General features: G+C 49.7%; 1 protein-coding gene across 6 annotated transcripts; it reads right to left on the reverse strand.

The window, feature by feature from the left end:
* Nucleotides 1-5,103: 5,103 nt before the first annotated feature.
* DPM1 (dolichyl-phosphate mannosyltransferase subunit 1, catalytic) lies at nt 5,104-23,425 on the reverse strand. 6 transcript variants are annotated; one of them, XM_085890052.1, is made up of 10 exons: nt 23,240-23,425; nt 20,807-20,918; nt 20,465-20,585; nt 20,238-20,271; nt 7,616-7,692; nt 7,235-7,260; nt 6,849-6,944; nt 6,606-6,674; nt 5,404-5,518; nt 5,104-5,266 (listed from the first exon to the last, which is right to left on the reverse strand). In XM_085890052.1, the coding sequence occupies exons 2-10, from the start codon at nt 20,908-20,910 to the stop codon at nt 5,162-5,164; spliced, it is 747 nt and encodes a 248-aa protein (XP_085746178.1). In that variant the 5' UTR covers nt 20,911-20,918; nt 23,240-23,425; the 3' UTR covers nt 5,104-5,161. The 6 variants fall into 6 exon arrangements, with proteins under 6 accessions (XP_085746178.1, XP_085746181.1, XP_085746177.1 ...); XM_085890055.1 differs by having other exon boundaries at nt 20,465-20,564; nt 23,240-23,414; XM_085890051.1 differs by having other exon boundaries at nt 23,078-23,284.
* Between the last annotated feature and the right edge of the window lie 2,102 nt (nt 23,426-25,527).

Genomic DNA, 25,527 nt, shown 5'->3' on the forward strand with positions numbered 1-25,527 from the left:
ACCATTCTACAGAGAGCATATTGGCAAGCGCAATCAAAGAGGAAGCTGCACGGCGGTCTCTGAGCCTTGGTGTTGAATTCCGCCTCACATACATTTCCCGCTGTGAGAGAGCGGCTCGGCACCATTTTAGGTGCATCTCCCAATGCAGGACGAAACGCCTCGATTCCAAAGTTCCATAAGACCATCTCTGAACCAAGCTAATTGCCAGAATAAAGGGAGGATTTGCTTTTGTTTTATTTCGTTTCCCCCTTGTCTGTATTTAATTGTGTGTGTCGAGGCACCTCGACGTGGATCTCAATGTACTCCATGTTATTATTACATTTTGAATTACCCTTGTAAATATTTATATTTTCATTAAATCCCCATTTATTTTAAGTTGCTGTGTCCGTATATTTGTCATGCGGTTCGAGTATAAACCCCTTGTGCTGTGCATCAATCACTCCACCAGTGCCGCCCTGCCCCTCCCATGCACGCTCTAATCTCTGAGGATCAGGTGTCCACCTCCTAAGGAAAAACTCTCGGCGATCCGGGCCTGGGCGGTGTTAACCACCCGTCCACCATAATTTGGTTGGGGGATTAAACTAATCGCCAGACCCGTGACAATATATTCCCCATCACTACAACATCATAACTGTGACATTTCACGTCGATTGATGAAGCAGTTCAAGAGAAAGAATTTTAAAAAAGATTTTCATTCAATCCAATATGGCTGCAGACCATATAACCTATTAATTATTCATAAACACTCTGGTATCTGCAAGGCTTGGGGAACGGGGGTGAAGTCTCCCTGGAGTTCTGGAGAAGATTATTATTTTTATAGATTTGAGGGTAAATCCAATATCGCAATCAAACCATGTGACCTATGACATCATGGCTGGATAGCTTTTTGTTCCTCATGGATAGGCGATCGTACTTGTAAAGTTTCACCTTCATCTGTTCAGCCATTTCAGAAAAGAAGATTTTTGAAGGTTTGTATGGTGAAAACAACATGACTGCCGAACCACATAATCGATGTCATCAACCCCCCCCCCCTACAATATAGCCCTGGATGACCCTCAATTTTTTTTTACGCTGATCAGATAAAGCATTTGACGTGTGCAATTATGACGTCATACCGAAGCCACCTATGACATCATTAAAAAAAAAACACTTTTTTCCCCATGGGGAATGCTTGACATGTGCCAAGTTTCATATTTTCCATGAAATGGTTTCATAGAAGCAGAGGCCAAGTTTTTCCTTTTTTTCCAACATGGCAGCCACACCACGTAACCGACTTATGACATCATAATTATTATAATACCATTCTGCATGGGTTATCGCACCGATGGTGAAAATTGTGTCAATCAGATAAGCGTTTACAGAAAAAAATTAGCATGGACGGACGTATGTACAGCGAGGACAGGCGGACAACTCAAAAACATAACGCCACCGGCAACTTCGTGAGCAGAGGTACAAAAAAAAACAACAACAACAAACATCAGGTTTGCAATCAATTTAATCGCTTGTACAAAAGCACAAAACCCCATTGGAAGCAAAATGTCAATTCGCATGACATTCAATTTTAATCAGTGTGGATCTGATTGACACAAACCCTCGTACACCAAACCCACACACAAACAATCCCTCGTACACCAAACCCACACACAAACAATCCCTCGTACACCAAACCCACACACAAACAATCCCTCGTACACCACACCGACACACAATCCCTCGTACACCACACCCACACACACACACACAATCCCTCGTACACCACACCCACACACACACCATCCCTCGTACACCACACCCACAAACACACCATCCCTCGTACACCACACCCACAAACACACCATGCCTCGGCCACCACCCCCAAACACACCAAACCCCGTACACCACACCCACAAACACACCATCCCTCGTACACCACACCCCCAAACACACCAACCCTCATCCACCACCCCCAAACACACCAACCCTCGTCCACCACCCCCAAACACACCAACCCTCGTCCACCACCCCCAAACACACCAACCCTCGGCCACCACCCCCAAACACACCAACCCTCGTCCACCACCCCCAAACACACCAACCCTCGGCCACCACCCCCAAACACACCAACCCTCCTCCACCACCCCCAAACACACCAACCCTCGTCCACCACCCCCAAACACACCAACCCTCGACCACCACCCCCACACACACCAACCCTCGGCCACCACCCCCAGACACACCAACCCGCGCACACCACCCCTAAACACACCAACCCTCGTCCACCACCCCCAAGCACACCAACCCTCGACCACCACCCCCAAACACACCAACCCCCGTCCACCACCCCCAAACACACCAACCCTCGTCCACCACCCCCAAACACACCAACCCTCGTCCACCACCCCCAAACACACCAGCCCCCGGCCGCCACCCCCAAACACACCCACCCCCGTCCACCCCCCCCAAACACACCAACCCTCGTCCACCACCCCCAGACACACCAACCCTCGTCCACCACCCCCAACCACACCAACCCTCGTCCACCACCCCCAAACCCACCAACCCTCGTCCACCACCCCCAAACACACCAACCCTCGTCCACCACCACCAAACACACCAACCCTCGTCCACCACCCCTAACCACACCAACCCTCGACCACCACCCCCAAACACACCACCCCTCGTCCACCACCCCCAAACACACCAACCCTCGTCCACCACCCCCAAACACACCAACCCTCGTCCACCACCCCCAAACACACCAACCCTCGTCCACCACCCCCAAACACACCAACCCTCGTCCACCACCCCCAAACACACCAACCCTCGTCCACCACCCCCAAACACACCAACCCTCGTCCACCACCCCCAAACACACCAACCCTCGTCCACCACCCCCAAACACACCAACCCTCGTCCACCACCCCACACACCAACCCTCGTCCACCACCCCCACACACCAACCCTCGTCCACCACCCCCACACACCAACCCTCGTCCACCACCCCCACACACCAACCCTCGTCCACCACCCCCACACACCAACCCTCGTCCACCACCCCCACACACCAACCCTCGTCCACCACCCCCACACACCAACACTTGAACACCACACTACACCCACACACCAGCCCTCGTACACTACACCCACACACAAATCCCTCGTCCACCACACCCACACACCAACACTTGAACACCACACTACACCCACACACCAACCCTCGTACACTACACCCACACACAAATCCCTCGTACATTACACCCACACACAAATCCCTCGTACATTACACCCACACACAAATCCCTCGTACATTACACCCACACACAAATCCCTCGTACATTACACCCACACACAAATCCCTCGTACATTACACCCACACACAAATCCCTCGAACATTACACCCAAACACAAATCCCTCGTACATTACACCCCCACACCAACACACCAACCCTCGTACATTACACCCACAAACCAACCCTCGTACACTACACCCACACACCAACCCTCGTACATTACACCCACACACCAACCCTCGTACATTACACCCACACACCAACCCTCATACATTACACCCACACACAAATCCCTCGTACATTACACCCACACACAAATCCCTCGTACATTACACCCAAACACAAATCCCTCGTACATTACACCCCCACACCAACCCTCGTACATTACACCCTTACATTACACCCACACACCAACCCTCGTACATTACACCCACACACCAACCCTCGTACATTACACCCACACACCAACCCTCGTACATTACACCCACACACAAATCCCTCGTACATTACACCCACACACAAATCCCTCGTACATTACACCCAAACACAAATCCCTCGTACATTACACCCAAACACAAATCCCTCGTACATTACACCCCTACACCAACACACCAACCCTCGTACATTACACCCGTACACTACACCCATACACCAACACATTACACCCATACACCAACACTCGTACATTACACCCATAAACCAACCCTGATACACTACACCCACACACCAACACTTGCACATTACACCCATACACTAACACACCATCCCTTGTACACTACACCTATACATAACCCTGATACACTAATCCTTGCACATTACCCGGATACATAACCCTAGTACATGACGCCATAATCATACATTACACTGACACATGAACCCTGGTACACTACATCGATACACTAACCTTTGTACACTACACCGATAAACCAATGCACAAACCCTCGTAAATTACACTGATACACAAACACTCATACATTACACCGATACACTAACCTTCGTACACTACACCGATACACCAATGCAAATACACTACACCAAATACACTAACCTTTGTACACAACACCGATACACCAACGCTCATACACTACACCAATACACTAACCTTTGTACACCACAGATGCACCAATGCACAAACCCTCATAAATTACACTGACACACGAACACTTGTACATTACACAAGAACCCTCATACATTACACTGATACACGAACCCTCGTACACTACACCGATACACCAACGCTCATACATTACACTGATACACTAACCCTCGTACACTACACCGATACACCAACGCTCATATGTTACACCGATACACTAACCCTCGTACACTACACCGATACACCAACGCTCATACATTGCACTGATACACCAACGCTCATACATTACACTGATACACTAACCCTCATACACTACACTGATACACTAACCCTCATACACTACACTGATACACTAACACCAATACACCAACGCTCATACATTACACTGATACACTAACCCTCGTACATTACACCGATACACCAACACTCATACATTACACCGATACACTAACCCTCGCATATTACACTGACACTAACCCTCGTACATTACAGCGATAAACCAATGCACAAACACTCGTACATTACACCCGTACACCAACACCCTCAAACATCTTTCTCACGATACACAAAGGGAATGATAACGAGGAAAGTTATGAAGTTACAATTGAACTTATAAGAATTATCCTTGATCCAAATCGTGTGATGATTGAACTGATCGTGTTTGTTTCATTCAACCTGGTGTGGATTTTCAACCGATTCAGTCATCAAGGCTCTTCACTTCCAGTGGGTGAAGATCTCGGGGGGGGGGGGGGGAGGACCGGGACTCCCATTCCGCCGTGCATTACAACTTCCAGGATCATGTGCTGGCAAACAGCTGCAAAAGACCTTTTAAGTACGAAACTATCTCATTCCCCCCGAGCTTCGACTCGCCATAAACTCGATCCACAAACGTAATGGGAACCTGCAGTGGGGGAAAGTGGGAAATGAAGTCAGGACCAAGATGGAAAACGACATTCACAAACTAAAACAAAGAACAACAACAAAACTTCCGAGGGGGACAAGATCACCGGGGCTTTCCTGGACACCAGATGGCCTCACCTCTGCAAGTGAATAGCCAAGCTGTCGTGCCCGAACCATCATCTCCATCTGGAATACATAACCTTTAGAAAGAGACCGCTCTACCAGGTGCTGCAACACCTCTCGCTTGTACAACCTGCAACAGAAGCACCCAATTTTGGTTTCCCAGTCGGTCGTATGAAAAAAATAAAATAAAATAAAAATAACCCAAAGTTCCAACTCTGGGATGAAAGCGATTGTATGCACTCTTTAGGGTAAAAAAGTTTATATTATTCCCAAGATTTTTTTTTTTGTTTTTAAAGGGGGATATTGTAATCAGTTCCATCTGTCTGTCTGTCTGTCTGTCTATCTCCTAAACGGTTAGACAGAAATTCACCAAGCTAGGTAGTTGATCACCACACGGCACGCAGGTGTGAGAACAGTGTCATTTTGGCCGCACTCCTCAGTGCAAGGTGAAATACCAATAAATGCATTCACGGGCACATGCAATCAACATTGGGGGACGCATGAAATATCGAAACAAGTTTTTGGATCTGACCCCCAGTTCATGGCCCAGGGGCTGCAGGGGTCAAAAGAGGAATTTTTTTTTAAAACTCAATTAGATATGGGATCATTCCCGGTGGAAATATTTCACCTTTTTTTAATACTTGCTTTAGGGGGAGAGCGAGGGGATTTGCGATGACGTGCCATCGACTTCGCTCCCCACTATTTGGACAGTGAGCTCACCATTTACAGTCCTTAACGTTAAGTTAAACAAATAATGACAAAGCAGTCACTATTCTCCCTTCGTATGCAGCACACGGCCGGTGTGGTTTGCATTTCTTGTGGGAGCGTGGCGGTGTCGCCGATGCAGTACCCCCTGTAGGTTAGAGAATAAATTTATTGTTTGTTCAGGGTGCCCATAATAGGTAACTACTCTTCGCTGAAGACATCATGAGATCTTTAATTCCCAACAACTCACGCCGACAGAGAGAACGCCCGGCTTCACGTCCATCTGAAGAATGGTGCCTGCAAGGCGCCGATCCGACAAGTTTATAGTTGGGCCAGGAATCAAAACTAAGTGTGCAACGCTTGTTAAAAACTAATTAAACGTCAAATGGCATTTTAAACCTCACAAATGAGCAACCTATAGAAAGAAAAACAATTAAATGACAACCAAACAAGACACCAACATATGATCCCACGACCACAACTGGCCAGAGATGCATAACGGACCACTTTACCTGAAACTGCCGGTAAGGTCGGAGACACCAGGCTGCAGCAAAATCTGTGCCAGGAGGTTCGCTCCTCGACTACACAATGAGACACCAAGTTTTTGCATCACGTCGAATATATGACCGAGATCAAGAGATCAAAACTCCATGAGAATTGGCAGGACAAACAGCTTGAACAGTATATTATGCCGCAACAACTTATCAGAAAAACAACAAAGCCAGATCCATGCAGAGGAGGAAGTGAGATCGTACCTCATGATTTTCCTCCGTAGATCCCAACCGTGAACGCCTCCACCGGCGATGTACCGGGAACCAGTCACCACATCATAGTCTCCTTCTTTCTGCTTCCTACAGGAAGAGAGGGAAGTTAGTCCATCGCCCTTGGACAATTTGTCCAGTGTCTTCACAATGGTCTGATCAAGGATGGACAAGTCCATTTCAAGACGACAAGCAAAGCATCCAAGGTTCACTCGACTAGACCATGAGCAAAGTACCCAATGGTCACATGACTAGACCATAAACAAAGTGATCAACATTCACGCTCATTCATTTTCTCACAAGTACTTTTCGTAAAATTGTCAATGAGGGATCGAAGCAACAACTTCGTCCCAAGTGGTTTCACCTGAGTCATCACTCACCTGATGAATTCTGCGATAAACTTGGGCTGTAAAAGACAAACAATGATAAATCACCATACTCTGACCGAGCACAGATTGTGACAAGTGATCAATGCCCACTCCCCAGTCTCTGGAGTCGTTCGACCCCCCCTCCCCCCCATTCTCATCTTTTCTTTGCCATTTACCGTCGGCAATGTTACTCGAGTAGAGCGTAGTCGACACGAACTGTTTTGTTTTTAAAAACCGTCTTTTCGACCGATATTCACTTTGGTAATATCCCATGGCTGATATGTGGGATCTTAAAGGGATATCAAGGCTGCTATCCTGGATGCTCGTCCACTTATCAACCTGAGGAAGCTTGTGGGTAATAGGGACCGTGATGCACAATGGGAAGGTACTCACATGGTGGGAAAGATCGGCATCCATGATTATGATGAAATCTCCCTTTGCATGCTGCAAGCCGTGTATGTAGGCGGTTCCTGGAGGGGTGGGGTGGTGGGGGGGGGGGGAAATCAAACATCAGGGTTGTCTTTTTGTATTCAAAGACAGTGTGGGAGGAGGAGTCAGGTTGGAGTTGGAGCTTCAGGCTTACGTTTCTTTTACACGAAAGGTTAGTGTGGGCAAAGTTGGGTTTGGGGTTAAGGGTTTGGTTTTTACATTAAAAGTTATATATACAGTATTATATATATATATATTTATATATATATATATATATATATATATATATATATATATTAAAGGTTAAGGATTAGGTTTTATCTCTACAAAGATGACTGCATAATCTATGAAATTAAGGTCAGAGATCTTGACATTCCCAAACGATGCACCGCAGCTTGATCTCTCCGACATCCTTCCCAGAATCCAGTCCATACAAGCGCTGAAAAGTGTGGGGGCGAGTGCATACCCTTGACGAACTCCAGTAACAACTGGAAATAAGTCAGAGATGGTACCACCACATCTCACAGCATTCTCAGTACCAGAGTAGAGTTCAGACATCAGATCGATCAGTTTTGGTGGCACCCCACGAAGACCAAGAATCCTCCAGAAGACATCCCGATTCACTGAATCAAATGCTTTACAGAGATCTACATAGGCTGAAAGCAGCCCCTGCCGAAACTCTCGTCTGCGTTCCGTGAGGACCTGAAGAGCAAGGATACGATCAATCGTTGACCTCTTTAGTGTAAAGCCTGACTGCTCTGGATGCTGGTGCTCAAGCAGTTGGTGGTGAACCCGATCAAGAATTATCCGAGCAAAGACTTTGCTCGACACAGAGAGCAGCATCACACCTCAGTAATTGGTGCAGTCCTTGTGATTACCCTTCCCTGTCCAGAGAGGAATTACAAGGCCCCTCTTCCAGTCAGTTGGGATGATGCCAGTGCTCCAAGTAGAGCACAAAACAGCATGCAACGACATTAATACAGCATTTCCAGACTTGAGAAGTTCATCCCGTAACAGCTAAGCTCTGCCATTAAGCATGGCCCAACAGCTCTGCTCAATGGAATCCACTGTCCCTTGGGATACAAAGTTCTTCTTCACCTTATGTTGGGTTTCAAGACAACCACTGGCAACATCAAGGATAGTGGTCTTGAAGACACTTCACAACTCTTCAGGATTCCCCAAAGTACCCAGACCACTCAAATACCCACACAGCCTCTTCTCAAACTCCTCAGCTACCCTCTCATCCTTGAGCTTGCCAACATCCAGCCTCGGCTGGGATGGTACCATTCTCCCAGATTTAAGCTGCAACTTCAGAGTTGCTACCACAAGCCTGGTGTCAGTATTGACAACCTCAGCACTCCAGGAGACCCTGCAGTTCTGGATCATACTCCAGCGACCATCAACAATCACATTGTCAATCTCCTTTGCCAAAGCACCATCGTTGGAATACCAAGTCCAGTGATGACCCTGTTGGCGCTGAAACCATGAACCAGCCACCCAAAGTCCATGACTTCTTGCAAAGTCAAGGAACTTCGTGCTATTCTGGGTAACAGTTCCAGACCCATGGGGACCAACACTTGTCTCATAAACATCTCTATCAGTTCCAGTCGATGCATTGAAATCCCCCAAGACTAGAAGAGTATCTTGCCTGGAGGACTGATCAACCACAGACTCGAGCGTGGCGTAGAATGCGTCCTTCATGGTGAGATCACTCACCTCAGTCGGAGCATAAACAGAGACCAGGGAAACGACACCCAAGGAGTGACTAATCCTTAGTCTCATAATATTGTTATGAATTTGGGAATTCGATTCCACACAACATTCAGGTTCCTTAAGTCAGCGATGTCGATAAGTGGTTGTTCCCGAGATAGCTCACCTTCCATTATTTAATGGGCAGAAATCGATTGCATGTGCGGCGGATCGATTTAATAATTAGGGAACGAACAATGGAGACATCCCTCCCCCTCTTCTGCGAAGAGCAAGAAGAGCCCTGCCGTCCCCTGACTCATGATGTCAACAACTCCCTCCCACCCATGGCTGAGCAGGGAATGGAGCACGAGGGCACGATTCACGAGTCATGCCGGGAGCGGGGGAAGGGCGGGAGAAGGATAAGAGGAGATCTTTTCTTTTGTCCGTGGGCAGAGTTGGAGAAGGGAGTTGAGAGTAGCCGTTCAGCAGACCTTCGCGTCCTGTTTGGCTTGGGTTAAGGTTGAGGCCTTTGGAAGCTTTTTGCTTCGGCTGGCTCAGTAAGCTTCGGCTGAGGCCTGGCTTGGGAGGAGGCTTTTTGCTTTGATGGTTCCGTTAGCGTCGGCTTCTGCTTGGCTCGGGAGAGCTTTTTGCTTCGAGCTGCCCTGTTTGGAAGAAAGTTAAGCCGGTCGCTCGGCTCGAGCTGCGAGTGGTGGCTTCTTCTTCTTCTTGGTTCGTGGAGCTCTTTGTTCCCCGTTTTGGTTCCCGGCTTGGTGCGACTCATCGACCTCTTCTTGGAGTTGGTTCCTCGGGGAAGCGACGCATCGACGGGAAGGATCGGCGCCTCGTCTCACCAGCACGTGTTGAGAAGCGCGGGATGATTCGCGGGAGCTCAGGAAGGATCACGGCTCACGGCGATTGGATCCAGCTCGCTCTCGCTGGAGCCCGGGTCCGAACAACTTGAAGACCACACGAGGTGGAGAGGTTCGAGATAGGTTCGGAGTTTCAGCTCACCTGTCCTCCGAGCTGGAGCTCGTTATTAAAGGCCTCTGCCACCATTTCTTGGGTGCGTGAGTGTGTGTGTGAGTGTGTGTGTGAGTGTGTGTGTGAGTGTGTGTGTGAGTGTGTGTGTGTGTGTGTGTGAGTGTGTGTGAGTGTGTGTGAGTGTGTGTGTGAGTGTGTGTGTGAGTGTGTGTGTGAGTGTGTGTGTGAGTGTGTGAGTGTGTGTGTGAGTGTGTGTGTGAGTGTGTGTGTGAGTGTGTGTGTGAGTGTGTGTGTGTGTGAGTGTGTGTGTGTGTGTGTGTGTGTGAGTGTGTGTGAGTGTGTGCGAGTGTGTGTGAGTGTGTGTGAGTGTGTGTGAGTGTGTGTGAGTGTGTGTGAGTGTGTGTGAGTGTGTGTGTGTGACCGTAGGCCTGTCTAATAAGTAGGAAATTGTTCAGTGCTTTGTGTAGTGCAAATTTTGCATCGCATTTCGTATAGACGGTCGTAGTGCTTTTGTTGCTTGTATAATTGCATACGTGTTCTGCCTTGTTTAATTGCATATGTGCTTTATTATAATAAATATCCTTGTGTGAATGTTAACCTGTTCGTTGCGTCCATTCCCTCATTGAACTGCCCCATCTTGCACTCAGAATATAGTTGGTTTTTAAATAGCCGGTAAAGTGATCGGGTCCAACGGGACTGCGCGATAATACCCCGCTCGATAATCCCAAAAGGAAGCGAGCTGCTTAAGCGGCTCGTTTCCAAGCGGTCCCGTTGAGGTACAATCTCTCGGTAACCTACCCGCGCAAATAATTAGGTAAATCGAAGATTTGGCAATCAAACCCTATAGCATGGGTAGAGTGTGGACAAGGCTGTGGTGTGGTTACAAACACACCCGTGGCTGGTTTCCGGCGTTGATCCGGAAAGCCGCGACTGGATTGTCTGTTTGGTGGGCGACGTGACCGCTATTGGTTAGATGCGGTCATTTGCACGCCGACAGGTGGGAAATCTACAACACTGGTGTCAGGACGTGGGGTACAGATTCATCCCCTCCACACTAAATTAACGGAACCGGATCAAGGGTGTGCAAGGCGACCCTCCGGTTCCATTAAATTCCGAGTTTAAATTATTTCCGATACGCAAGATGGCAGTTCAAGGCGAGCGGGAGCAGGAGGTAATGAATTTAGAAATGTTACAAATCATGGCTCAGGGCGAAATGACCGTGCAGAACATGCCCATTATGCAGGTTGAACACCCCCCACAAACAAATGCAGAGTCCGCAATGGGCGCAGCGGTGGGGGCCGCAGTGTATGACACCCCCCTCCCTCCATCCGTCAAAATCCTTCCCCGGCCCCCGGCGAAACCGAGACCGATAATGGCAGATTGGCCCTGCTTGAGCCATCGGTCGTCACACAGAATGTGGAAATGATCGCGCAACAAATTAAAAACATAATGGATACGAATATGCAACAAATAAACAATAAAATAGATGGCATGAATAAAAAGATGGATGGCTTGAATATCATTATGGATAGGAATATGCAACAACTGCGGGGTGAAATGCGGCACATGGGGCGATGCCTGCGGCGGGCATAATGGCAGCGCCACGTGCTGGAGCGAGCGAGCTCAGGAGGAGTGTGGACTGTGTCGGCCCCGCGGTGGAGGACAAAGTAATACAGGGGACGTGCAAGACTAGACTCGTGCAGGTGACAGAGAAAAAATTAAATGGGGTGACAGACGTGTACGGCAAGACACGTAGAGACGACGGAGATAATAAAAAGAATAACAAAGACACAGGAGGTAGAAACGGTAAAGGAGAGACTACACGATAAACACGAAAGTAAAGACGAGCACACACACATGGAGGTAGTGGAGGACGATGAGGGGGAGCTCGGGGAATGTCTCGTGACCTGGTGCAAGCAGCCGGATAGCCTCTTCCAGGAACAAGGAGAGGGAATATTCCCCCTTGAAGCGGATCTCGACCAGGTGGGTCCGGTCGAGCTTTGCGAGGTAGAGGGGACGAGTGCTGTTGACGGGTGCACACGAAGCTTGGGGGATATGAAGGCCCCGGGAACCCTTGTGGTGACGCAAATCCCCTGAGTGGTCGTCCCAGTGTGTGTGTGTGTGTGTGTGTGTGTGTGTGTGTGTGTGTGTGTGTGTGTGTGTGTGTGTGTGTGTGTGTGTGTGTGTACGAGTGACCCGAAATGTAGGCTGGAAAGCACGCATAGCGTGAGTGTTATGGCATGTGTAAGCGATTCCCCGCGTGCGAGTGATATGGTGTGCCTGGTAGCGAGTGTGCCGAAATGCATGCATTCCAGCATGCTGTGTGCGAGAGAAACGCAGAGCACGCAGATGAAACGCAGAGCGCGCGGATGAAGCACCGCGTGTGACAGGAACCGCGTGTGTGAATAGTATGATGTGTGTGAGAGAGACCGCGTGTGTGAGGTGGTGGCATGAGAGGGAGATGACGGTTAGCATGCGGGAGACCGCAACCACATGTGCTAGTGTAATGGTGAGGTGTGTGAGCGTCGTGGCAGGCAGGAGTGTGCGCGTTGAATGGCGACGACGACTGCGACAGATGAGGGACAAAGGCCGAGTTGCGGCCGTTGCAATTTTGGGGACCGTGCCGGGTTTGCACGGCAACGCGTGTGGGGTCCGTGCCGTGCAACACACAAGGCCGCCATGTGCACGCCTGCGGGAGTGAAGCCCGGTCAGTAAACGCACGCGGTGGATTAGCCGATCCAGCGAACGGACAGAAGGTAGGCTGGATAATGGACTTGGACCGGATGGGTTCTTCAGGCGGGCATGTGTGTGAAGCTCCGACGAGCAGAGCTCGTGTTTGCGTGGGGAACCCCTCGAAACACGAGGATTGTTTTTGATGCGCAGGGTGACGTCGTGGCTGAAGGATTGGAATCCGGCAGAAGGGAAATCCCTGCCAGATGGTACCGCCCGAGGACGGACGAGATGCGAACAGCTGCCATGACGTCACGGGGAAAGGAGCGCAGGTTGCGAATTGCCGCGCTGGTGCACGCATGAAAAAAAAGCCTCGCTTCGGGTGAACAGGATTCCCTGGGCAAGGGGTGGAAGACCCCCATGTCAGGGGGCACAGGAAGTACTAGTTAGGGGGATGGGTTAGCGATAGTTAGACCAGCTTCATGGGGACATGGGTTGTTCCTCATGGAGCCTGTGGAATGGATTAATTAGTAGAGGGATTTCAGTTTAGATTTAGGAAATGGGATTTTTTGGATTTTTGGAGACGTGGACAGACTGGAAATGTGTCGTGGAGACGGAGCTTAGCTACGTAAAGTAAATGGAACGTGCATGAAAATAAGGGATGACGAGGGAGCACGAGTTAGTCAGGGGATTTAGTTAGAAGGATGGCAGTGTGGAGTGTTGGTGAGAGTTGTGAAATGGAAAGTGTGTGAGGAATGAATGTGGGACAGCGGGCCCAAGTGTGTGAGTGGAGCGAATGTAGTATGCATGGTGAAAATGACTGGTTGGGGGGGAGGAGTGATTCCCACCCAAGTGACCTCGGGGTCAGATTAATGTTAGCTCATGGGTTATTCAAATTTACTAACAGGAGGTCTTTTGTTGGTATCGAGAGAAGGCACGAAACCCATTTGGAGGGGTGCAAGAGTTCATGGACCGGCTGGGAGCATGGCTGTGGAAAGGTGAGTTTTGTTTAGTGGGCACCCCAGGCACCGGACTAGTCGGCCAGAGTAGGCCAAGGGCCCAAGAGGGACCGGGATAGTGTAGTGGGCACGGGCGACCCGTCAGAAACGGGACCCGTAGCGCCAGAATGCCACGGGGTCAGTGTCGTGGGCACGGGCGACCCTCGGAAAGGGACTCAGGGCACCAACACGCCACGTGGGCATCGGAAGGGGGCAATGCCAGAGAGGGCAACTCCCCCCCCCGGCGTTTATAGGGAGCAGCTCGGCTGGGAGGCAGCCTGCGGACCTGGGGGTGCTATGGTTAGAGTTCGGCAGAGGGGAGTTCCTGCCAGTTGAGCCACGCTGCCCAGCCAGGAAATTGTGCGAGGGCACGTATGAAAATTTGAGGGCAAGGCCCAAATTTATAATGGACACCAACACAGGCGACGGGAATCATGGTTTTTAGAACCGATAGTTTTAAAGTGTGAGGCGTTTTTGGAAAGCCCCGGGATAGTTTCAGGTTAATGAATGTTAGGGTAGATAGGAGATGTACCCCTTCGCACCATCCATCCCTTCGCTCGTTGTAGGCCGCTGAACTCTGAAGAGGCCATTCTGAGGCTTTTTTGGGCCTCGAGACAGGACGCTAGTCTCTCCCTATTTCCCTCCAGAGAGGGAACGTAGGGGTTGGGAGTAGGCTAGGTTGACAGGATAGGTTAGCCAGACAAGGATGATAAAGGGGGTTAGGGAGGCAATTATAAAAGGGAAATAAAAATAATAAAAATAAAGAGGGGCTAAATTTTGTTGTGTTTTGTGGCAAATTAAGGGAGTGGGTATGGACAGAGAGAGACAAAGGCGATAGAGTGGGGGGAGACAGTAGGCTCGGTCTGAACCTGCCTTCAGAGCGGCCGGCACCATCGCACTCCCTCCAGACCTGATGAAACCACACCAGAGGCCGGCCAGCTTCACCTACCGGCCTGTTGTGCTGCAGCTGCCTGTTCTGCATGGACTTGCCTTGCCATGCCTCGTTTGCCTCTCTCTGCCATGACCCCATGCCTGCTCGCCCTTGTTTGCGTTTGCCCCCGTGTCCATCCATCACCATGTGCGCCAGGACCATCCAGTTTTGCAAGAACTGCCATGCAGGCAGCCCGTGCATCCATCATGCTCATTTGTGTTTTGCGACCATCTCCATCCATTCCCCTGCATCAATGGACATTGAAATGACTTTTACCTTCTCCCCTTTCACAGATCACAAGTCCTGGGCCATGGTTAAGTAATGGATAAGTTGACTGAAAATTGTAAATACGTGGAACCCCCCCTGCATGTTTGTTTTAGTGCCGGCAATTTTAATTAAGTTGTCCGAATGAGTCTGAGAGTTTGTTTAGGTAGTTACGCAGCGCATTACGTTATTTATTTTTGGGACACGTATAAAGAAATGTCGCATTCAGGGATCCGAAGGGAGAACTTATTCGGGAAAAACTTACACATGCTGGTAACACGAAAATTTGACGACTCGGGACGAGTCTGTAAAAAGGGGAGGGGGTGGTGTTACGAATTTGGGAATTCGATTGTATACAACATTCAGGTTCCTTTAGTCAGCTATGTGGATAAGTGCTTGTTCCCAAGACAGCTCACCTTCCATTTTTTAAATGTTCAGAAATCGATCAGATGCGCTGCGGATCGATTTAATAGTTAGGGAACGAACAATGGAGACATCCCTCCCCCTCTTCTGTGAAGAGCAAGAACCCTGCCGTCCCGTGACTCATGATGTCAACAACTCCCTCCCACCCGTGGCTGAGCGGGGGATGGAGCATGAGGACATGAGTCATGAGTCATGCCAGGAGCGGGGGAAGGGCGGGAGAGGGATAAGAGGAGATCTTTTCTTTTGTTCGTGGGCAGAGTTGGAGAAGGGAGTTGAGAGTAGCCGTTCAGCAGACCTTCGGGTCCTGTTTGGCTTGGGTTAGGGTTGAAGCCTTCGGAAGCTTTTTGCTTCGGCTGGCTCCTGGCTTGGGAGGAGGCTTTTTGCTTTGATGGTTCCATGAGCTTCAGCTTTTGCTTGGCTCGGGAGAGCTTTTTGCTTCGAGCTGCCCTGTTTGGAAGAAAGTTCAGCCGGTCGCTCGGCTCGAGCTGCAAGTGGTGGCTTCTTCTTCTTGGTTCGTGGAGCTCTTTGTTCTCCATTTTGGTTCCCGGCTTGGTGCAACTCATCGACCTCTTCTTGGAGGTGGTTCCTCGGAGAAGCGACGCATCAACGGAAAGGATCGGCACCTCATCTCACCAGCACGTGTTGAGAAGCACGGGATATTTTGCGGCTCACGGCGATTGGATCCAGCTCGCTCTCGCTGGAGCCCGGGTCCGAACAACTTGAAGACCATACGAGGTGGAGAGGTTCGAGATAGGTTCTGGATTTCAGCTCACCTGTCTTCCGAGCTGGAGCTCGTTATTAAAGGCCTCTGCCACAATTTCTTGGGTGTGTGTGTGTGTGTGTGTGTGTGTGTGCGTGTGTGCGCGCGCGTACGTGTGTCCTTTGGCCCGTCAAAAAGTAGGAAATTGTTCAGTGCTTTGTGTGCTGTAAACGTTTGCATCGCATTTCGTATAGACAGTCATAGTTCTTTTGTCGTGCTTTTGTTGCTTGTATAATTGCATACGTGTTCTGACTTGTTTAATTGCGTACTTGCTTTATTATAATAAATGTCCTTGTGTGAATGTAAACTGTTCGTTGCATCCATTCCCTCAATGAACTGCCCCATCTTGCACTGAATATAGTTGGTTTTTAAATAGCCGGTAAAGTGATCGGGTCCAATGGGACTGCGCGATAATACCCCGTTCGGTTTTCCCAAAAGGAAGCGAGCTGCTTAAGCGGCTTGTTTCCAAGCGGTCCCGTTGAGGTACAATCTCTCGGTAACCTACCCACGCGAATAATTAGGTAAACCGAAGAGTGCGGACAAGGTTGTGGTGTGGTTACAAACACAACCGTGGCTGGTTTCCAGCGTTGATCCGGAAATCCGCGACTGGATTGTCCGTTCGGTGGGCGAATCAACTGCTATAGGTGAGACACTGTCGTTCGCACGCCGACGGGCGGGAAATCTACAACAATATGCTCGTTGACCGGAGTTACCTCAATTATCATACGAGTCAGTTTATTGGACACAGACAAAACTCCCTGGGAATGGTAACCTTCAGTGACCAGACCAGTTGTAGCTATAACCACCCACCATGATCTCACCACTATCCAGTCTATGAACCTCAGAGTGCTGCAATACCTATGTTCAAACACTTGAGCTCAGATGACAACAGAGACAGGTGATCATCCTCTCTTAGAGATGGGACATTCTGGGCACCCATCAAAAGGGAACGCCTCAGGTTAACCCGAGGAGACCGCCGTATGGTGGACGATACCTCAGCACCACCCCAACACACACACCACCACAACTCGACCCAGCAGGGATGCCCCCATCATCAAAAATGTTGGTCCCAAAGGCTTTGCCCCCAGTCCCATCATTTGATGAGCTGCGCTGCACTCCCACTGGAGGGGGGGGGGGAGTTCTTTTTATACATAGACAAGGCTCATGGAAGAGCTATCACACTCGATGGAGCAGAACTTGAGACAAAAAACAGGATGCAAAATACACGTGCATGGAGAAGGAAACACCAAGTATGAAAAACTGGAATATTGGGAGGGATTTGGGTTGGGTTTACGAAGGTAAAAAAATAAATAAAATATCATGGTTTTGGATTGGGGATGATCTGAGATAGTGGTGAACAGTTGTCTTGAAGACCTGGAGGGAAGATGGAAATTGAAGGGGATGTGGAAGTTGATTCCACAGGCGGAGAAAGAAAAAAAAAAAGAAAAAAAAAAAAACACGGAACAAATGAGTGGAGGTGAGCAATGATCCTGGAATGAGGTAGTTTCACCAGAAGAGCCTTGATGGTGGACCGTGTAAACCCTGCAGAAACCTGTGGGGAGGACAATGCATGGAAAGAGCAGAGGGTGTAAGACCAGAAAGGAGTCGGAAGAAGACAGAGAAACCACCGACCTGTCTGCGATGGCGATATGATCAGCCCATAGATTCAGCTTCATCGCAGGAGATTCCAATGATCTTCAAAGTCTTAGTTTCCGCAGTGTCAAGCTGAGCAAGATGTGAGGCAGGGGCACCAGAACAGAGGAGAGAGCAGCACTCCAAGCTGAGAATGAAGGTCTTTTAGGCGGATCGGAGTTCAGGTGTGCCAACTTTGAAATGTGGTTTTCCAAAGAAAGATCATGGGTGATAGTGAGACCGAGAAGTTTGAATGACTGAACTTCCTCAAGAGGATTGTTGAGGAAGTAGATAGGAAGGTTTGTCAGATGGTCCTTTCACAGAGAGAAAGTGAGAGTGTAAGATTTGTCAGGACTGAAAGACAGATTGCAAGTGTTTGACCAGCTTATGATCTGGAGGGAAGAGGTTGCAGCCTGCCTGTCTGAAGGATGAGGGATGTCATGGCAAGGGGTGGAATATATAATCAGCAAATAGACAGAGGATTTTACAAAGAGTCAGAGAGATCATTGAAGATCAGGAATGGGACTGGGCCCAGAACACTGCCTTGAGGCACTCCAGCCTTGTCAAGGAGATATGAAAGGATTCCGTTGAGAGCCAGACATTGGCTAGGAGAATAGAGGAAGTCAGTCAGTCATGTGTGGAGTTGACCTTGGACGCCACAGGCCGACAATTTGGAGAGCAAGGCAGGATGGCAGACTATCAAAACCACATATGTCCAGAGACGACCCTGAACTCATGTCTGGCATTGAGGACCTCCATCCATCGTTGGGCAAGTAAAAGCAGCATGTCGAAGGTGGAGTGACCAGGTCTGAATCTAAATTGGTGATCTGAGATGAGGTTGGCAAAAAGGAAGGATTTCAAATAAACTGTGACAATGGATTCCATGACCTTGCTGATGTTTGGAAGTAAGATAATTGGTTTGCAGTTAAGGGGATCAGTTTTTGTGGCTTTTTGTTGTGATGTTGGCAGATTTCCAACCAGATAGAAGATGACGGAGTGAAACTGACAGGGTGAAAAGAGCAGAGCGAGGATGTGCAAGAGCAGCAAAGCAAGTTTTTAGGACACGTAAGCTGATGCTATTTGGTCTAGGAGCAGAGTCAGAATCGAGTGTTGAAAGAACCTTCTCAACCTTCTGAAGTGAAAAAGACAGGTATGTGGTTGGAAAGGATGGGTACAGAGAGTGACGGGTTGGAGATACAAGATTTGGAAGCAAACACAGAATTGAGGCATTTGGCCTCGTCATGAGTGGAGTTGGCTGAAGGGATGGAAGAGAGACTTAACAAGGTGTCACAAGGTTCAAGAGGAAGGAGTCAAGTTTTTACGTTATATTTGTGTTTCTTTGTTTTGTTTGTTTTTTGTGTATATTGTGGAATGAAGGGTTTTACGGTGGCCGGAGTGCAAATCCTGCCACCAACCCCCTAATAAGAAGTAACCCAACTATAGGAGGACATCCAGAGACGACGTTGGGCACCAGATATGGATGGCCGTTGGCTCACAAGGAGCTCCTCCACCCTTTGACAGGTTTCGTTTTCAATCCTGCTGGGTGTCCATATCCATACACTCTCCTTACCAGGAAACCTGGTGGGGGAGACCGTTTAATCGCCGACAAGCCGACCATGAAACAGGTTGGTAGAGGTTTAAATGATACCTGTAGCAAGTCACAGATCTAATCTGGCTTGACCTGATAATAGGTCACCTGAGACCCGAGGGGTTAATGGTTAGGTTTTTGTATGAAAGGTTGTGGGAGGGTTAGGGTTTAAGTTTTTGTATTAAAGGATAAAAGCGGGGAGGGCACAATTGTCAACAGATGACCTCCAACATATTACTTTAGACTGAGAATCTTTGAAATTTTGGAGCCAATTTATAAATCAGGAAAACGGGACAAACAAAATCCATTGGTTTGACACCATTTTCTAAATGACGGGAGAGCAAGGTTTCCACAGAATCCTCGAACATGCCGGGTCCAACACAGCTCAAAATCAAGCTGGGATGCTCAGCAAGCCCAATATGCTCGCAATACGATTACAATCTGTGCAACAACAACGAGATGGATGAAGAGGAAGGAGGAGCAGCACCCCGACGATGGTCTCGACCATAGTCATGAAATTTACTGCTTGATCCACGTCTACGATTCCACTTATGCTCATTTCATGGTTCAAAATATTTTACGGCTTGGATTTCCTGAAGAAGACTGGGATTTATCATCATCATCATCATCATCATCATCATCATCCTTACCAAGCCCAAGCTTCCTTGCACGTGGTCTCAGCACCTGAAATGGAATCACGAGGCACAAGTTATCATGACTGACAACAAATGGACAATGAGGAATGTAAGAGTACTGTGTAAAAGCATTGAATCAAAGCCTGCTGAATGTTCCTCAAATTTAAAATGAGGAGGTGAGTGAACAGTAGTAGGGGTGTAAAAAGAGGGGTAGGGGTGCCAAATGAGGATGTACCACTCACGATGTGCTTTGAACCGTAGATTTTCTGGAGTTGTTTTGCGGCCTCGAGAGTACCATCTGGGCTGCCATCATCGATTATTATAATTTCATAATCCATCGCGCTGTCACGAGGACAAAATTCTCTGTGAGAAATCACAACCGGTATGTTCGAGCTGTTTACTATTATTAATCATCATCACTCATGGGTTAGACGAAGAACTGTTTACTACCATCGTTATTGTTAGAGTTCAGCATTGTCACAGTGGTTGTCATTACCCATTTATTTCTGACAATCAACAACTAATGATGCACTAAGAGCAGGATAAATACGTCATGGAAGGATATCATGAGGAGGCTAACTTACCTGGCATCCAGATGCTTGGTGAGAAGATAAACAGCCAGGGGGAGGTTTTCTCGCTCGTTGTACGTTGGGAGGAGCACAGAGAGTAACTGTGAGTGGCCTGGCATGGTGTAGCCTGATGCACGAGGATGGGGTAGAGGGGGGCATGGGGAGGAGAGGGGGGCACAGAGAGCAATTGTGAGTGGCCTGGCATGGTGTAGCCTGATGGACGAGGATGGGGGAGAGAGGGGCATGGGGGGAGAGAGGGGCATGGGGGGAGAGAGGGGCATGGGGGAGAGAGGGGCATGGGGGAGAGTGTGAGTGGCCTGGAATGGTGTAGCCTGATGGACGAGGATGGGGGAGAGGGGCATTGGGGAGAGCGGGGCATGGGGGAGAGCGGGGCATGGGGGAGAGCGGGGCATGGGGGAGAGCGGGGAACAGTGAAGGGAGGGCAGTTAGAATTGAGTGAGGGAGAGTACAAGATAGGACAGTGATTTGGGGGGGTGTCACAATGGGGATATAGCATGAGATTGGAGTTGGTGTCGGGGAGAGAACAACGGAGGAATGGGAGGAGAAGGGCACAACCTGGGGAACAGCAAGGTAAAAAGCAAGGCAGGGGAGTGCGATTGGGGGGAGGGAAGTGTGGAAGAGGAGGAAAGAAAGTAAAAAGAGAAAACTTGGTCGATGTGGAGGATCAAAAGTGGGGTGGTGGGGGTAGAAGAGAACAGCAGTGGGAAAGGAGGAAAAATTACAATGTGAAAATGAGGATTTCGTTGGTGGGAGAAAGAGGGCAGAGATTGCAAGAGGAGGGAGGAGGGGTGTGGAACAGCACACTGGGGGTTAACAGGGATGTGGGGGGAGCACACGCGGGGGTTAACAGGGAGGGGAGGGGGAGTCGGCACACTCAGGGTTAACAAGGAGGGGAGGGGGAGACGGCACACTCGGAGGTGAACAGGGAGGAGAGGGGAGTCGGAACACTTGGGGGTTAACAGCGAGGGGAGTGGGAGTCGGCACACTCGGGGGTTAACAGGGAGGAGAGGGGGAGTCGGAACACTCGGGGGTTAACAGCGAGGGGAGGAGAGGGGGAGTCGGCACACTCGGGGGTTAACAGCGAGGGGAGGGGAGGGGAGTCGGCACACTCGGGGGTTAACAGGGAGGGAGGGGGAATCGGCACACTCGGGGTTAACAGGGAGAGGAGAGGAGGGGGAGTCGGCACACTCGGGGTTAACAGGGAGGGGAGAGGAGGGGGAGACGGCACACTCAGGGGTTAACAGGGAGGGGAGGGGAGGGGGAGTCGGCACACTCAGGGGTTAACAGGGAGGGGAGGGGAGCGGGAGTCGCCACACTCAGGGGTTAACAGGGAGGGGAGGGGAGGGGGAGTCGGCACACTCAGGGGTTAACAGGGAGGGGAGGGGAGTCGGAACACTTGGGGTTAACAGCGAGGGGAGGGGAGTCGGAACACTCGGGGGTTAACAGCGAGGGGAGGGGAGGGGAGACGGCACACTCAGGGGTTAACAGGGAGAGGAGAGGAGGGGGAGTCGGCACACTCGGGGTTAACAGGGAGAGGAGAGGAGGGGGAGACGGCACACTCAGGGGTTAACAGGGAGGAGGAGGGAGGGGGAGTCGGCACACTCAGGGGTTAACAGGGAGGGGAGGGGAGGGGAGTCGGCACACTCAGGGGTTAACAGGGAGGGGAGGGGGAGTCGGAACACTTGGGGTTAACAGCGAGGGGAGGGGAGTCGGAACACTCGGGGGTTAACAGCGAGGGGAGGGGAGGGGGAGACGGCACACTCGGGGTTAACAGGGAGAGGAGAGGAGGGGGAGACGGCACACTCAGGGGTTAACAGGGAGGGGAGGGAGGGGGAGTCGGCACACTCAGGGGTTAACAGGGAGGGGAGGGAGGGGGAGTCGGCACACTCAGGGGTTAACAGGGAGGGGAGGGAGGGGAGTCGGCACACTCAGGGGTTAACAGGGAGGGGAGGGGAGTCGGAACACTCGGGGGTTAACAGCGAGGGGAGGGGGAGTCGGAACACTCGGGGGTTAACAGCGAGGGGAGGGGAGGGGAGACGGCACACTCGGGGGTTAACAGGGAGGGGAGGGGAGTCGGAACACTCGGGGGTTAACAGCGAGGGGAGGGGGAGTCGGAACACTCGGGGGTTAACAGCGAGGGGAGGGGAGGGGGAGACGGCACACTCGGGGGTTAACAGGGAGGGGAGGGGGAGACGGCACACTCGGGGGTTAACAGGGAGGTGTAGGACGTCGTTGTCCTAACTCCAACCAGTGAGTTTAACTTACTATTTACAATCACATTTACTTCTCCCTCGTAATGGCAGCAACTCGGTTTTACGTGAATAAAAATATTCTTTGACGAGTGGAGCAAAATATTTACATTTATTGAGCTTTTTTATGAAAAGCTTTTTATTTATATTTAATAAATCACAAACAAAAATAAATTACAATTTTTTTCCGTCCATAGAAACTCCACTTCCGGTTCCTCGGGTTCTGGGAGTTCCAATCATCCTCAATGAAGGTTAAACCGGTTCTATTTAAAAACTGTGATCAGGCGATGATTTCAGCTAAAATGGCGCCAATTTATACGTTTATAAAAGGGGACAAAGGGTAGGGTAGATTACAGGAGGTTCCCTACGATTACACCGCCACGAAAACCGATCCACCATATTACACCGCCACTAAAACCGATCCACCATATTACACCGCCACTAAAACCACACTACATTACACCGCCACTAAAACTACACGACATTACACCCCCACTAAAACCACACGACATTACACCCCCACTAAAACCACACCACATTACACCGCCACTAAAACCACACCACATTACACCGCCACTAAAACTACACGACATTACACCCCACTAAAACCACACCACATTACACCCCCACTAAAACCACACCACATTACACCGCCACTAAAACCACACCACATTACACCCCCACTAAAACCACACCACATTACACCCCCACTAAAACCACACCACATTACACCCCCACTAAAACCACACCACATTACACCGCCACTAAAACCACACCACATTACACCGCCACTAAAACCACACCACATTACACCGCCACTAAAACCACACCACATTACACCGCCACTAAAACCACACCACATTACACCGCCACTAAAACCACACCACATTACACCGCCACTAAAACCACACCACATTACACCGCCACTAAAACCACACCACATTACACCGCCACTAAAACCACACCACATTACACCGCCACTAAAACCACACCACATTACACCGCCACTAAAACCACACCACATTACACCGCCACTAAAACCACACCACATTACACCGCCACTAAAACCACACCACATTACACCGCCACTAAAACCACACCACATTACACCGCCACTAAAACCACACCACATTACACCGCCACTAAAACCACACCACATTACACCGCCACTAAAACCACACCACATTACACTGCCACGAAAACCACACCATATTACACCACCACTAAAACCGCACCACATTACACCGCCACAAAACCGCACCACATTACACCGCCACTAAAACCGCACCACATTACACCGCCACTAAAACCACACCACATTACACCGCCACTAAAACCACACCACATTACACCGCCACTAAAACCACACCACATTACACCGCCACTAAAACCACACCACATTACACTGCCACGAAAACCACACCATATTACACCGCCACTAAAACCGCACCACATTACACCGCCACAAAAACCGCACCATATTACACCACCACTAAAACCGCACCACATTACACCGCCACTAAAACCGCACCGCATTACTCCGCCACTAAAACCACACCACATTACGCCGCCACTAAAACCACACCACATTACACCGCCACTAAAACCACACCACATTACACCGCCACTAAAACCACACCACATTACACCGCCACTAAAACCACACCACATTACACCGCCACTAAAACCACACCACATTACACCGCCACTAAAACCACACCACATTACACCTCCACTAAAACCACACCACATTACACCGCCACTAAAACCACACCACATTACACTGCCACGAAAACCACACCATATTACACCACCACTAAAACCGCACCACATTACACCGCCACAAAAACCGCACCACATTACACCGCGACTAATACCGCACCACCATATTACGTCATCACGACAACCTCACCACCATATTACATCATCACTACAACCTCACCACCATATTCCACCACCACGAAGGCCGCAACACCATATTACATCATCACTGCAACCTCACCACCAAATTAAACCTCCACTAAAACCACACCACCACTAAAACCACACCACCATATCACACCACCACTAAAACCACACCACCATATCACACCGCCACTAAAACCACACCACCATATCACACCGCCACTAAAACCACACCATCATATTACACCGCCACGAAAACCGCACCACATTACACCGCCACTAAAACCACACCACATTACACCGCCACTAAAACCACACGACATTACACCGCCACTAAAACCACACGACATGACACCGCCACTAAAACCACACCACATTACACCGCCACTAAAACCACACCACATTACACCGCCACTAAAACCACACCACATTACACCGCCACTAAAACCACACCACATTACACCGCCACTAAAACCACACGACATTACACCCCCACTAAAACCACACGAGATTACACCGCGACTAAAACCACACCACATTACACCGCCACTAAAACCACAC

The sequence above is a fragment of the Eptatretus burgeri genome, chromosome 7 (assembly GCF_056783735.1).
Source record: "Eptatretus burgeri isolate ZD-2024b chromosome 7, Ebu_testis_v1, whole genome shotgun sequence".
Classification (NCBI taxonomy): Eukaryota; Metazoa; Chordata; class Myxini; order Myxiniformes; family Myxinidae; genus Eptatretus; species Eptatretus burgeri.